Source organism: Echinococcus granulosus (assembly GCF_000524195.1).
Source record: "Echinococcus granulosus chromosome Unknown EG_S00029, whole genome shotgun sequence".
Lineage (NCBI taxonomy): Eukaryota > Metazoa > Platyhelminthes > Cestoda > Cyclophyllidea > Taeniidae > Echinococcus > Echinococcus granulosus.
In genome coordinates this window covers 663,536-677,141 of record NW_020170409.1, presented here as the reverse complement: position 1 = coordinate 677,141, position 13,606 = coordinate 663,536, and the positions used below count along the sequence as shown (strand labels likewise).

The 13,606-nt window shown below is 43.7% G+C and overlaps 1 protein-coding gene across 1 annotated transcript; it reads left to right on the top strand. All coding sequences in view use genetic code 11, as the record gives it.

Annotated features, from left to right (window-relative positions):
* Positions 1–401: 401 nt before the first annotated feature.
* Positions 402–6,946, top strand: EGR_04593 (DNA-directed RNA polymerase II subunit RPB2; the record flags this gene model as incomplete). Its single annotated transcript, XM_024493842.1, has 9 exons — positions 402–450; positions 491–783; positions 843–1,039; positions 1,074–2,327; positions 2,368–2,634; positions 2,758–3,436; positions 3,562–3,882; positions 4,687–5,163; positions 6,839–6,946. 9 exons carry the CDS (start codon positions 402–404, stop codon positions 6,944–6,946), a joined length of 3,645 nt encoding a protein of 1,214 aa, XP_024351770.1.
* Positions 6,947–13,606: the final 6,660 nt, after the last annotated feature.

The window sequence follows — 13,606 nt, the reverse complement described above, 5'->3', positions numbered from 1 at the left end:
TCGTTCATAAAACAAACTAAGGTTTTGTTCATAATGCACACTAGCATACGTCATTTATTATAGTTATATAAATGGTGGGAAAATAACTGTTGATGCTCAGTATTAGTTCAAGTTCTGGAAATGTGTCATAATGTAAAATTAGAGGGTAGTCACGAAAATTATTTGGCTACTCAAAAATATATCAAGACATGCGGATACAAATGCAACAGTTTTTCATCCGCAATCTATCTAGCTATATACATCATCGTATTTTCCTTTGTCCCTTGGGGTTTTTTTAATGTATTGACAGAGGGCATTGCACTTTGCTTAATTCAAATAAAAAAAAACAATTGCCTGGCTTAATTAAATCGCACAATTTGCCAGTTCAGCTATTAGCAGACTACCCATTGTGCATATGCGTAATGACCTTTTGTTTACATCGGTCACACCTAAAGGCTCTAAACATGTCTGGTAGTTGCCTCCTGTTTTCCCTTATGTTCTGTAAATTTAGATTTGTATTATACAGAAGAGGGCATTGAGGAGCTTCAAGATGATGACATAGAAGATATCCCTCTGCAATTAAACGTGCAAGATGGAGATGACGATGAAATAACCCCAGATTTATGGCAAGAGGCTTGTTGGCTTGTTATCAGCAGTTATTTCGATGAGAAGGGTTTGGTTCGACAACAGTTGGATTCTTTTGATGAATTCATTCAAACATCTGTTCAGAAAATTGTTGAAGACTCCCCTGTTATAGAATTCCAGGCAGAAGCCCAGTATACAGGTGGAATAATTGAAAAGCCGGTGAGTTGGGATCTTAGTTTTATGAGGTTTAGGTACAATATGCGCTTCGTTTTGAGCAGATTTACCTTAGTAAAGCGACGCATTGGGAGAAGGATGGTTCCTCTGCTCCCATGACCCCGAACGATGCGCGACTTCGAAATCTGACCTATGCTGCCCCCCTATATGTTGACGTTGTCAAGAAAGTCACCAGAGACGGCTACGTAGATGAAAAGAAATTCGAAAAGAAGTTTATTGGCAAAATTCCCATCATGTTGAGGTAGGGGATATTCATATTCATTGACCCACGTTAGATCGAGTTATTGTATTCTGGCTGTTATGAGCGACCGTGATTTGGCAGAACTTAATGAATGTCCGCTTGACCCTGGTGGCTACTTCATTATAAATGGTTCTGAAAAAGTTTTGATAGCTCAAGAGAAGATGGCTACAAATACAGGTAGTTACCCATTTTTCTGTCTTACGACTTTAGTTTATGTATTTCAACAAAAGGACAGCAAATACGCCTACAAAACTGAAATTCGATCCTGCCTTGAGCACAGTTCTCGTCCAGCTAGCACGCTTTGGGTTAACATGATGGCGCGTGGTGGTAAAGACAACAATAAGCGCGCAACCATCGGTCAACGTATTGTCGCTATTCTCCCTTATATTAAACAGGAGATACCTGTTCTGATTGTCTTTCGGGCTCTTGGCTTTGTGGCCGATCGCGACATTTTGGAACACATCATCTACGACTTTGAGGATAGTGAAATGCGTGAAATGATAAAGCCGTCCCTCGACGAGGCTTTCGTTATCCAAGATCAGAAGGTTGCACTTAACTTTATCGGTTCACGTGGTGCTCGGCCGGGTGTCACAAAGGAAAAGCGTATCAAGTATGCCAAGGAGATATTGCAAAAGGAAACACTTCCTCATGTTGGCATCTCTGACTACTGCGATACTCGCAAGGCCTTCTTTTTGGGCTACATGGTGCACCGTCTCCTTCTCACGGCGCTTAAACGGCGCGATGTTGACGATAGGGATCACTATGGAAACAAACGACTGGATCTTGCGGGTCCTCTACTCGCTTTTCTCTTTCGTGGACTATTCCGTAACTTGACCAAAGAAATCAGACTATATGCTCAAAAGTTTATCGACAAGGGAAAGGAATTCAATCTTGAAAACGCCATTCGTAGTCAAATCATAACAGATGGCTTAAAGTACTCCCTTGCTACGGGCAACTGGGGAGACCAGAAGAAGGCTAATCAAGCTAGACCGGGTGTTTCTCAGGTTCTTAATCGACTCACTTTTGCCTCCACCCTGTCGCATCTTCGACGCTTGAATTCCCCAATCGGCAGAGATGGAAAGTTGGCGAGACCACGTCAGTTACACAACACTCTGTGGGGCATGATTTGTCCAGCCGAAACTCCCGAGGGTTCCGCCGTTGGTTTGGTTAAGAATTTGGCTCTCATGGCGTACATATCCGTTGGGAGTCAGCCGTCACCAATTCTGGAATTTCTTGAGGAGTGGAGTATGGAGAACCTGGAAGAGATCGCCCCCTCTGCGATTGGGAAGTAAGAATATATTCTTTCCCCAGTGTTCACCAACTTTTAGGACCTGTAAAATCTTCGTCAACGGCTGCTGGGTCGGAATACACAACTCTCCGGATCACCTTATGGTCACGCTGCGGAAACTTCGACGCCAGGTGGATGTTATTGTGAGTGAGGTCAGCATGGTCAGAGATTATCGCGATCAGGAGATCCGAATTTACACCGATGCTGGTCGCATCTGCCGCCCGCTTGTTATTGTCGAGAAGGGCAAGCTCATGCTCAAACGGACTCACATCGATCAGCTAAAGAATAGGGCCTATAACCGCTTTTGGTGAGTTGCGTACTCTGTTCCTGACATTTTTCCACATCACTAAGTGACTGCACTGCTGCAATCGATAAAGGTTGTGACTTAGGCACCGTTTTTTAATCTTATATGATCTATCCCTTGGTTTAGCTGGCAGGAGCTTGTACTCTACGGTGTAGTGGAATATATTGACATTTTGGAGGAGGAGACAGCCATGATTGCTATGGGTCCAGCTGAAATGCAGGCCGCAGTAAATTACTGTAAAACTCACACTCACTGCGAAATTCATCCAAGCATGATTCTGGGCATCTGTGCCAGCATCATTCCCTTCTGCGATCACAACCAATCTCCGCGTAACACCTACCAAAGCGCAATGGGCAAACAGGCCATGGGTGTGTACATCTCTAACTTCCACACTCGTATGGACACTCTCGCCAACGTACTCTACTACCCTCAGAAGCCTCTCGTTACTACACGCTCCATGGAGTATTTGCGATTCCGAGAGCTGCCAGCCGGCATCAATGCCATTGTCGCCATCGCCTGCTACACTGGGTATAATCAGGAGGACTCGCTGATTGTTAACGAAAGTGCCATTCAGCGTGGCTTCTTCCGATCGGAGTTCTACCGAACTTACAAGGACCAGGAGGCAAGACATGGGATGGATCAAGAAGAGGTCTTCGAGAAACCAAATCCACAAACTTGCCGGGGCATGCGCCACGCCATCTACGATAAACTAGACGATGATGGTCTTATCGCACCCGGCACTCGTGTTTCTGGGGATGATGTGCTTATTGGAAAGACTATTTCCCTACCGGAAAATGAAGATGAGGTTCGTTTCATGTTCTTCTGACACATTGGTTAGGTTTGTTTGGACTTGCTCCGCAATAGTTCAGCTTATCTGATCTTGAATTGCATTGCCTGCTGACAATTTAAAAGTAGAAATTGTTTTTGCAGCTGGATGGCGGTCAAAGGCGCTACACGAAACGCGATGCCTCGGTATTTATGCGCCGCAGCGAGTACGGTATTGTGGACCAGGTAATGGTCACCTGGAACAACGAAGGAAATAAGTTTTGCAAAGTGCGTGTGCGCACCACAAAGACTCCACAAGTTGGTGACAAGTTTGCCTCGCGTCACGGTCAAAAAGGTACCTGCGGCATCCTCTACCGACAGGAGGATATGCCCTTCACTTGTGAGGGCATCACTCCCGACATTATTATCAATCCTCACGCCATTCCCAGTCGAATGACAATTGGTCACCTGATAGAGTGTCTTCAAGTAAGCCTACACCAATAATCTAAAACAATTCCACTTGTTTCCCAATGTCGAACTTGCTCCGTAAAACGAACGCTGTCGTGTTTTCAACTGCCCCAAACTTCTTACGACAACAACTTTGCTAGTTTGCCTTTTTTACTCTACGCAATTTACGCTTAAATCCTTGCCTGATAAATTCGTCCGATGTTAGGACTGTTGCTATCTTCGAATTGAATCTTCGCAGTATCAAAGGTTCTCCGTAAATACTAGTTGCTACTTTAAGTTGCTTTGCGTTGCTCATCTTCATAAATGATCTGGCCTTTCAAGCTTATGGTCGTCTTGCTGGCATCGTTAAACTATGGGAGTTCTACTTCGAACCACTTTGTTTTTGGAATTACTTATTCTTGACCGCGGTTTAAACCTCATCGCGTTGGGTACATACTCCTCATCTTTTAATTCACTGACAACAATTTTTACCCAGGCTTATGCGTACAGAGGGACTAGTTATCCCCATTATACTTTTTCCCCTTCCCTTATTCATTATCATGTGTGTGAGATTTCACTGCTGAAACAAAAAATCTCTTCTTGCAGTATCTGCTGCATCAGCCCTGACGCCGACCTCTAAATGCACTGCATGGCATTTGCCGGTGGCGGCTCAAAATCCCTCCATTTACCGCAATTCAATGTCCTCAAACTTACGTAAAACCTATTTAGACGATGCTTTTTTAGCCTATTTCGGCAAATTGCACACTCCATATGGCACTGTCTGAATTCTCATTATAAAGATAGGTCATATTTTATTTAGCCGAATCGCTTGTTCATCCACAGGGCAAAGTCAGCGCGAATAAGGGTGAGATTGGCGATGCCACTCCCTTCAATGATGCTGTGAACGTACGGAAGATCTCCCTCCTCCTGCAGGAGTATGGGTACCAACACACAGGCAACGAGATCATGTACAATGGTTTCACAGGTCGTAAGCTCAACTCCCAGATCTTCCTGGGTCCCACGTACTATCAGCGTTTGAAGCACATGGTCGACGACAAGATTCACTCGCGCTCGCGTGGACCCGTCCAAATTCTCAACCGTCAGCCCATGGAGGGCCGAAGTCGCGACGGTGGCTTACGGTTCGGTGAAATGGAACGTGACTGCCAGATCGCCCACGGTGCAGCCCAATTTCTCCGGGAGCGCCTCTTCTTTGCTAGCGATCCCTATCAAGTTTATGTGTGCAATCTGTGCGGACTGATGGCTATCGCACATCAACGCAACAAGACTTTCGAATGTAGTACTTGCCAGAACACCACACAGGTGAGCTCGTCGTGTCTGATATTCGCAATTTTTACATAGCCATCTTATTTTTAACCATAAACCCACTTTTGTTCTGGGTTTTAATTGCTAGGTAGATGCAGTAATTTCTCTGGTCTGCCTTTGTATTTAAAATGTATCAATTGGGGTAACTGAATGAATATCCATCTGTGATTGAGTGATTGTACCAATAAATGCACTCCCAACTTTCATACCTATTAAAAGTTTGTTAATATATGGTAATGCTTCTCTGCATTCGTATTCATATATTTGAAATTAGTAAATTCATTCTTTTTTAAATGGAGTTCTGTGTCGCTTGATCATGCAAGTGTTTACCTTTCTGTGAAAATGCGTAGCGTTATTGTTCGACATTGCGTAAATCAGGAAAGGTAAACGGAATGATGTTTTCCCATAAAGGTAAATATCAACATGCAATATCAGAAATAGTAACTGTCTTCTAATCCCATTTTTGGTTCTTCTTACCATGGTAGCAAATATTTCCTTCCAAACTTGGCTGCTCCCGTGTTTGCTCCGTGTTATATTTATCCCTATCTTTTTTATGCTAAGGTGTTTTGAGTGTTTTAAATAACTTTCTGGCTCTTATTTGTTCTGAGCAAATGTAGTTGTTTGGTATTAGCAAGGTTCCGAAATTTGCAGCTCATGCTTGTGCACGTGCCCTTGCGGAGTTACGCCAATCTTCACTATTATGTAAATGTATGCGATTAGGTTTGTCCCATCACTTCCATCTCTTTCTCATGCACGCTCTGAAGAGTACAGGTGGAGACGTGTTCATTTGTTGCTTTGCCATCTTTAAAGCGGAATCGGTGTTTCTTATCAACTCTGTACAGCTTTTTCTGTACGAATTTGATATCTGATTCAGCTATTAGGATGCAGTTGCGTCATTTTGTGGAAGAAGGAGGTCACAAAACTAGCTACCATTTTTTGTTTCCCCACATTCTGACATTTATGCTATTAAATTTATTGTTCGGTGTGAGCTTATTGTTAGGTGATGCTTTGGTAGAAATTAGCCTTCTCGGTAGGTGGGAATTTAGGCACACCGGGGTGATTATTCCATACTGACTGAAGTGATACATCTGCGCGTGCGCGTGGTACCCAAAGGTGGCTTCAGTTCCTCTTCATACCTTTGTACCGTGTGATCGTCGGGCTGGGAGCTAGGAGGTCATCGTTTTTGGTCACTTTCTCTGATTTGGGCTCTGCATTTAATTTTTTTATTAGATTCGCTTCTACTATTATTTTTCGCTGCCATTACAATGGGCCAATCTAAATCCGCACTTTCACTGGCTACAAGTTTATAAACGTGTTCGTTATCATAGTTACTTAATCTACACTCCCAATAGACGTGCGTCTCCAGTTCTGGTTGAAACCTGATCAACTGTAATTCAAACCAATGCGGGTGTAGTCCTAACTTAACGAACGATACTTCGTTTTGATCACCTTCCACACACATTTTGACAAATATTTTCCCCACTCTCGCGTTCTTATTTTGGTCAACCACTTCGCACAAATCAGTTCTGTGAATGTTTACACAGCCTGCCCGCTGATTACACTAACAGCCGCCTCATTTTGGGGTCACTGTTTTGTAAATTCAGAGTTGACTTAATGCGTGCGAAGGACTAATTTTGACTGGGCTACTGTTACTTCCCTGGTTTATTTGTAGATATCTCAAGTGGCTTTACCGTATGCCTGCAAGCTTCTCTTCCAAGAGCTCATGTCCATGTCCATCGCACCGCGCATGATGGTGAATGCGAATTCTACCCCCTTCTAAATAACGTATCTGCTGCTGCTGCTACTGGACCCTGTCATTTTCACACGTGTTTGTACAAATAAAATTTTATCACGTGGTTCCAGATCCTACCGTCAATTACAGAAATACCTATTCTATTAGTTTTTTCACCACCAACATCACATACACGTGATCCCCCGGCGCACAGTCATGTTTTGTACTTACTTCCAAATGAACTATTTTGTAGGTGATTTTCTAATACCGGGAAGAATTGATAGTCATTTGGTGAAGCACCGCGAGAATGAGGTAGTCTCTCCTCCCCGCCCCAATGTGTACCATGAATTTTGTTGTCTTGTGTTAGTCTAGAATAATTGGACTTTCGGCTAACCCACCTGACCGACTTTGGTAGCATCTTTTTGGCGCGCGTTTGGGCTCCCGTACATCGGGCTGATGGACCGGGACCGTGATTGCTTGGCTTTTAGTGAGTAGTCGGTTCCGTTTGAACTCCGCCGCACGCGCAAGGGATTGTCTTTCGGGGATGCGGGGTGCTTGTCTCGCCAGTTGCGGGGGGGTTAGCGAGTGCGCCGTACAGGGGAGATCGACGGTGTGCTCATACGTCTGATGTTGGAATGCAAAAGGCGCCTCATATCACAAGCAGCCTCGCGTTCTTACAACTCGCAGGAAGTGAAGGACAAATTGACAGTCCGGAGGTTATTGCCATCTGTTAATTGGAGGTGACCTCTGCTTGCCTGGTTTTAAGAACTTTAGCTGATGCAGATGTGAACTAGTCGTCTTATTATCACTCACGCCACTTTTTTTATTACCGGAAGTCGTTTGGCACATTGGCACCAAACTATCGTGAATTATCTTCCATGTCGACGCAATTCCTCATGCTTGGGAATCGAGGGTCTTTCTAAACGTGATTTCTCTGCATGTAATTCATCACTACAATCAACGTATTCATCTAAAACATTTTCCAGCGGTGTATTGTACCGCCATCTCATCTCCAAATGCCATAAAATTTTGAATTAAATTTGAAGTGGTAAAACAGGCAAGCACTTTTAAATGCGCAGAGAAACAAAGTTGGACTGTGTTGTTGCATTCAATGACACCATAAATGTTACCGCGTATCACGTAGACGGGTGTACATTTAGATTTCTTCGATTCAACTTTGCTGGCCCTCTCCTGCTCGTGACGCATTCTGACGTTGGGTCCCTTGGTTCCTCTTCGACTGTTGTTGCTACTTCTTAATATTCCTAAATAAATGCGACAGCTACACCTCCAAGTTGCCTATATTTGAAGGCTATTTTGGACACCTGTAATGCCTCCTGGGAAGTAGTCAACCTTCCTAAGAGCCTTTGTGGGGCCTCCCTCAAAAGTTGCTCTTGTTTGTTTATTCTACTCATACTGGCGTTTTACCTGACGCAAACGTTTATTGCTGACTTTTGTGTAAAGGCCATGTTGAAAGTTGTAAAGCATGGCATTACGGGTGCTTAGAGATGGATATTCCTAATCGCCAGCACGGTAGCATAAAACTGACTAGTTTGTTTACGCACAGTTTCAATCAATCATGTTTTCAGTGTACGCTATGGCTTTGACGCTTTTGTGTCATTCTAGTGTAATCACTAGGCCAACGACTGATGGCCATTTGGCAATCCGCTTAAAGGTGGTAAGGTTTAAACTACGTATTCAAGAGGAATTCATTCCGAACGTGGCAAGTTGTGAAACTAAGCGCCAAATTTTTAACAAGCTCGACTGCTGACAAGTGTGTGGTGATTTTCAGATGCTAACAGCAGCACAACTGTTCATACCCATCTGCAGTCAGTTTTGGGTTTTGTAAATTAGTCTGTTGGATGTTTCACTGCTCCCATATTGCGCCAATTGTCAGTAGTATTTTTTTTATCAATTCCACCGCTATTCGACAACCAAGGTAGTAAGTGTGTGCCCAGACTAAGAAGACCTCACACCTTTTTATTGTTTTGAAGTCAACCAATTCGGTTTCGGTACAAAATGGTCCAAACAGTCGCCAAAAAACTGAAAAGGAACACGTGTTGTATGCTCGTGACATCGGAGCGTCACGTATATGGACCGCAAGTAGAATGATAACTGTACCTCGTGCACCCAAGATGGCTACCGAAACTTAAGGGAGACTGAAGGGTCCGTGGGTTGTGACATACGGCTCAAGCACGTAAAATTCTGTTACATGATCTTAAATGAAAGGTTGCATAGCTTCACAATTCCATCCATTTGTAAGTACTTCAATCACATTCCCGATTGCTTCGAACCATCCGGGAAACTGATACCACAAAGTAACATCTCCGTTTTAGGGGAATACTTTAAGCACTATGCCAAATTATTTAATGTGATGCCACTAATTTGAGTAGGGGTTGCGGGGGCCATGCACGAGTTCCGTTTCTCGTGTCGGCTTGCCCTGGGGTCCAACAAAGGATGGAGTTGCATTGTAGTGGCGAGAACAAATTGGACGTCTACTGACTAAGAGCCCCTTAAACTATTAGGCAGTTTATCATTTCTTTAACGATGTATACAAAACATTTTGTTAACCACGGTGCGGATATAATGTTCCTTAACCCCTGACACGCAGAAGGGCATCATCCTGGAGTGGGCAGGCTTACTTGCTGAGGAGGATCGATGGTCTGTTTTCAATGATCCCTAATACTTAACATGCACACCTAATTTTGCCTTAAGGCCAGCTAGTTTTGGATTTGTGCTACTTTTTTACACTATTCAGTAGATCTTGAATGATTGTGGTGGTTTGAACTAAAGACAATGGAAGGGCTGGTGGGCTGAGCTCTACCACCAAGATAATAAGCGAAAATTTCGGAGACTAATGATGCCTTGCAGTTGAGCGTTAACTTATAACAAGCACTATTCCACCGCACGACAAATGTCCTAACTTTTTCATCATCTTTTTTTAATAATCATGCAACTCTCTATTAAATCACTTAGAGTGTCTCCGCTATCAACTTTTTCAATGTAGGGGGCGGGACTTAAGCCCTACCGACAAATATGGCCAATTCCGCAGGCGCAACATCGTCACCACACTCCATTCATCAAATTTTTTTTCAAACCCATAAAACCTATAAGCGGTTGTGTGGTCGGTGATGTGATGAGTGCTAGTAACTTGATTTGTTTGACTATCTCGGATAGTTACTTCGACATGACAGGTGTACTTTTTTTGAGTTTACAGAGCCTCTCTAGTCTCACCTATCAGCTTCAGTGAGCAAGAAAAAGTCCCACACTATTTCAAACAGGGTGTTTAAGATATCGGCATGACTACTATATTTATCGATAAGCTGAGATTAAACTAATAAAAAAGCATACACTAGGTACCTTTATTTGTGCTGTAAATGCAATACGTTAGGTGTTTTTTCAACTCTCGATTTTGGTAAAGGGGCCACTTAGGTGCTCCGTTATTGTACCTTAGACAGGTGGGCTGGCTTTGTACCACGCCAGAAGCCCCAATCTCCTCTGTACGTCAAATAAATGTATCCTGCCCGAACATTATGTCTGCTTTCGTCCTCAGGGAAGTCTTAGGGTGCTACATTGGTGGCAGCCAAAAGCGAACCAGAGCATGAAGAACATCTATCCTAATTTCCACTGCTGAGTGATCAACCTTAGCGGGACCGAAGAAGTGCACATTGCTGTGGATGGAAGAATCGGTGACGACCCCTAACAGGAGTGAAAAAGGTGTCTACCTTCGACAACTACTCCATTTCCATGGTCTGCAGGAAAGCCAATAACAAATGAAGCGACATTAGCCTTAAACCATCTAAAAGAGTTTATTGCGTAGCTGTCCACCGTTCCTGCACGAAGATATCAAGTATGTAAACACGGAATACCTCCTCCACTCCTCTGCCAGCTTGATAAAACCTAGATTGAAATGGCTGGGCAGCACTTAAGTGAGGATAAGTTTGCAAGGAGGAATAAACGCAAACCCCTATTTCCACGAAACCATGTTAAACTCCGTCCTTTGTTAATTGACCCTTTTAAAACTGGTGTTCCTAGGGCTAGCTAAGGACCAGTACATTCCTCCGTCCCCGAATCCAGTTCCCATACCGAGCGAATCTCTAAGTCCGGTGGAATTTACAAGACGGAGCAGTGGCTTTGACGTTAGATACCTTCTTAGTGGCACGCAAATTTGGCAAATGGCGTCATTGGTTCATGGATGTTTCCCTTACCGCACCGAACACGCTGTGGTGGTCGGCGCGGGAGGTTGACCAAGGGGGGACGTTGGGACGACGCTTAAAGGTGGAGAGGGACTATGTAATAAGTTGGTTGCTTAACTCTTAGCTTTGTTAAAAGGAGCCATTGTGGATCTTCGCCATTGTACCTTCACCGGATGGGCTTGTCACCCCCACCAGCCCTCTTGCATATTCTGCCCTCGTATTTTCTTTCGTCTCCAGAGTATTCTCGAGTCGCTATTGTAACAGTCTTGTGAATTATGTTTTTGTAGGTGGCAGCTGATCTAGCTTCCAAACATCACCAACATCCGCTATCATGTTCATCATATAGTGTACTGCCACCAGTTCCAGCTGGTTAAGATACTCCGATAGGGAGGCATTAATTTAAACAACTTTTCTCATTTTCAAACTTTTAACTAGACTTTCTTAGGGTAACCTTTAATCCTAGATACTCGGCAGATCGCTAAAATACTTGCGCAGGGCTCTGGAGGATACGTTTGCATTTAAATGTCATGGTAGGATTTTGCATGCACCAAGGTTGTGCCTCCACAGGCCAATCAGATTACAGAGCCCCGTGTGTGTATTAATTGGTGTGCAATGGCATACATAATGTGCTTATTAAGTCACGTCTCTGTCGTAATAGGATTGTGAATAAGAGAATGAAAAATAATAGGAACACTTTATCTGGGCCTCAATCAATGAACATGGCATGGAAGCGACAAGCACGACCGCATTACAATTCGTGCCCCATTACGCAACCCCAAATAGCACTTCAGCAACCAACAACGGGTTCACCCGGGTTATCCAGAGGCTGCATTTATGATTCATAATCAATCGTCAACCCAGAATTTCGCCAAAAAGTTGGCCCCTTTAGCACAGGAATATCCCATTCGTTGCACGTGTGTGATGTGTCCGAGGTCACCAATTAAAAGCCTGCAGGAAAGATGACCTCTAAATCTGATTGGGTTAGCATTAGTAGCCCCTCTTTGCGCTACCTATTCACATGCACGAAACCTCTCCCCACGTTTTCTGTATGCCAAAATATTCACGAATAAAGGGCTGAAAAACTACGCATGCACGTACACACAGGCTTTGTGATGCTGGGGGTAATCAATAGGGCTGCGGGCGTCTTCCAGCTTGCTGCAGGGATAGAGTTTCATAGCCTGACAATCATAAGGTTATCGCCTGCGCAGATCTCCTAATTACTCCAAAATACGTCATTTTTAGCACAACACTCTCCGCTACAAACAAGGTCACATCAGTTCAGCACTTTCCACAGCGTATAAAAGTTACTTCAGAGGCAAAAAACGACTGAGGTGAAGACTACGAGACTTGATTTTGAATTTAATCGCATATAATTTAATGGGTTTCGCTCAGTCGTTTTCCGTTTAGTAGTAAGTAAATCAGCAGACTTAAACTTATTCCTTTCCTGAGAGGCTAAACAAGCAGACAGAACAGAATGAGTGAGCGGAATTGGCTTGGTCGTTGAGTGAATTACGGTCTCACCGTTGGCAGCGATAATCAGGTTTGCGCTTCTCTTACCCGCCTTCAATACTCCACTCCCCATCGACTTGCTACCTTTTAACGGCATTTCGGCTATCCGTATGTGTTTAACACGTGTCAGTTTCCCTCACGCCTATGCAAATTCTCTGTTAGGAAAGCGGAATGAATAAATTAATGAGAACTACATGGCTTTGTTCCAAATTCTCTACTCTGCTAATAAAGGAAGATTAATTCCACTTCTTCAATTGCAGGACGATCATTTGAAATTTTAAAAGAACCACAGTCACCAAGTGAAATAAGTGAGGAGATGTCGACATTACTTATAGATATCATTCTATTCTTCGAAGTACCATAATCACTCACTATATGAGACCTTCTGCTGTGACCTGTGAGAGTGCTCCAGTGGCCGCGACCTGGCCTCAGCCAGCAGCAAAATACGTCTCCTAATGAACCGCGTTTACTTGGCCAGGTAAGCAACCGACCCTACAGGGAAGCAGAAGTAACAACAATGCTGGTGAATCGAATGTTGTTTGGTAACTTGACACCCAAGTAATGGAGGCAACCAGATGGAGGTTGTCTACTAGGAAGCCACACGCACCACGTGGAGAGATGACGATGTAGGTGTGTATTAGGCAAACAGAACCCATGCACGGGACTAAAATTACTAATATGTGAGGCATCAGCGTCGGAGTCATGATTTACTTTAATTGTGTGAGGACACGGCCTAAATTATATGTGTGATCGTGTTCTCAGTTCACATCTATAACAGCAGCAATAATATGGGGTGATAAATTTATGGGGAGAGAAAGAGGACAATGGTTACCATAGATAATTTACAATCTCGATAAAATTTTCTGCACGAAATCCTTCGCCCTTTTACCATTTATAAATCCAAAAAGAATGTTCCTCAATTATACTTATTCCGATGGGTCGCATGTAGAAACTTGATAGCATCCAATTCATTGGTATGTTGTTCCTCGGTATTGAGTACTCCTAC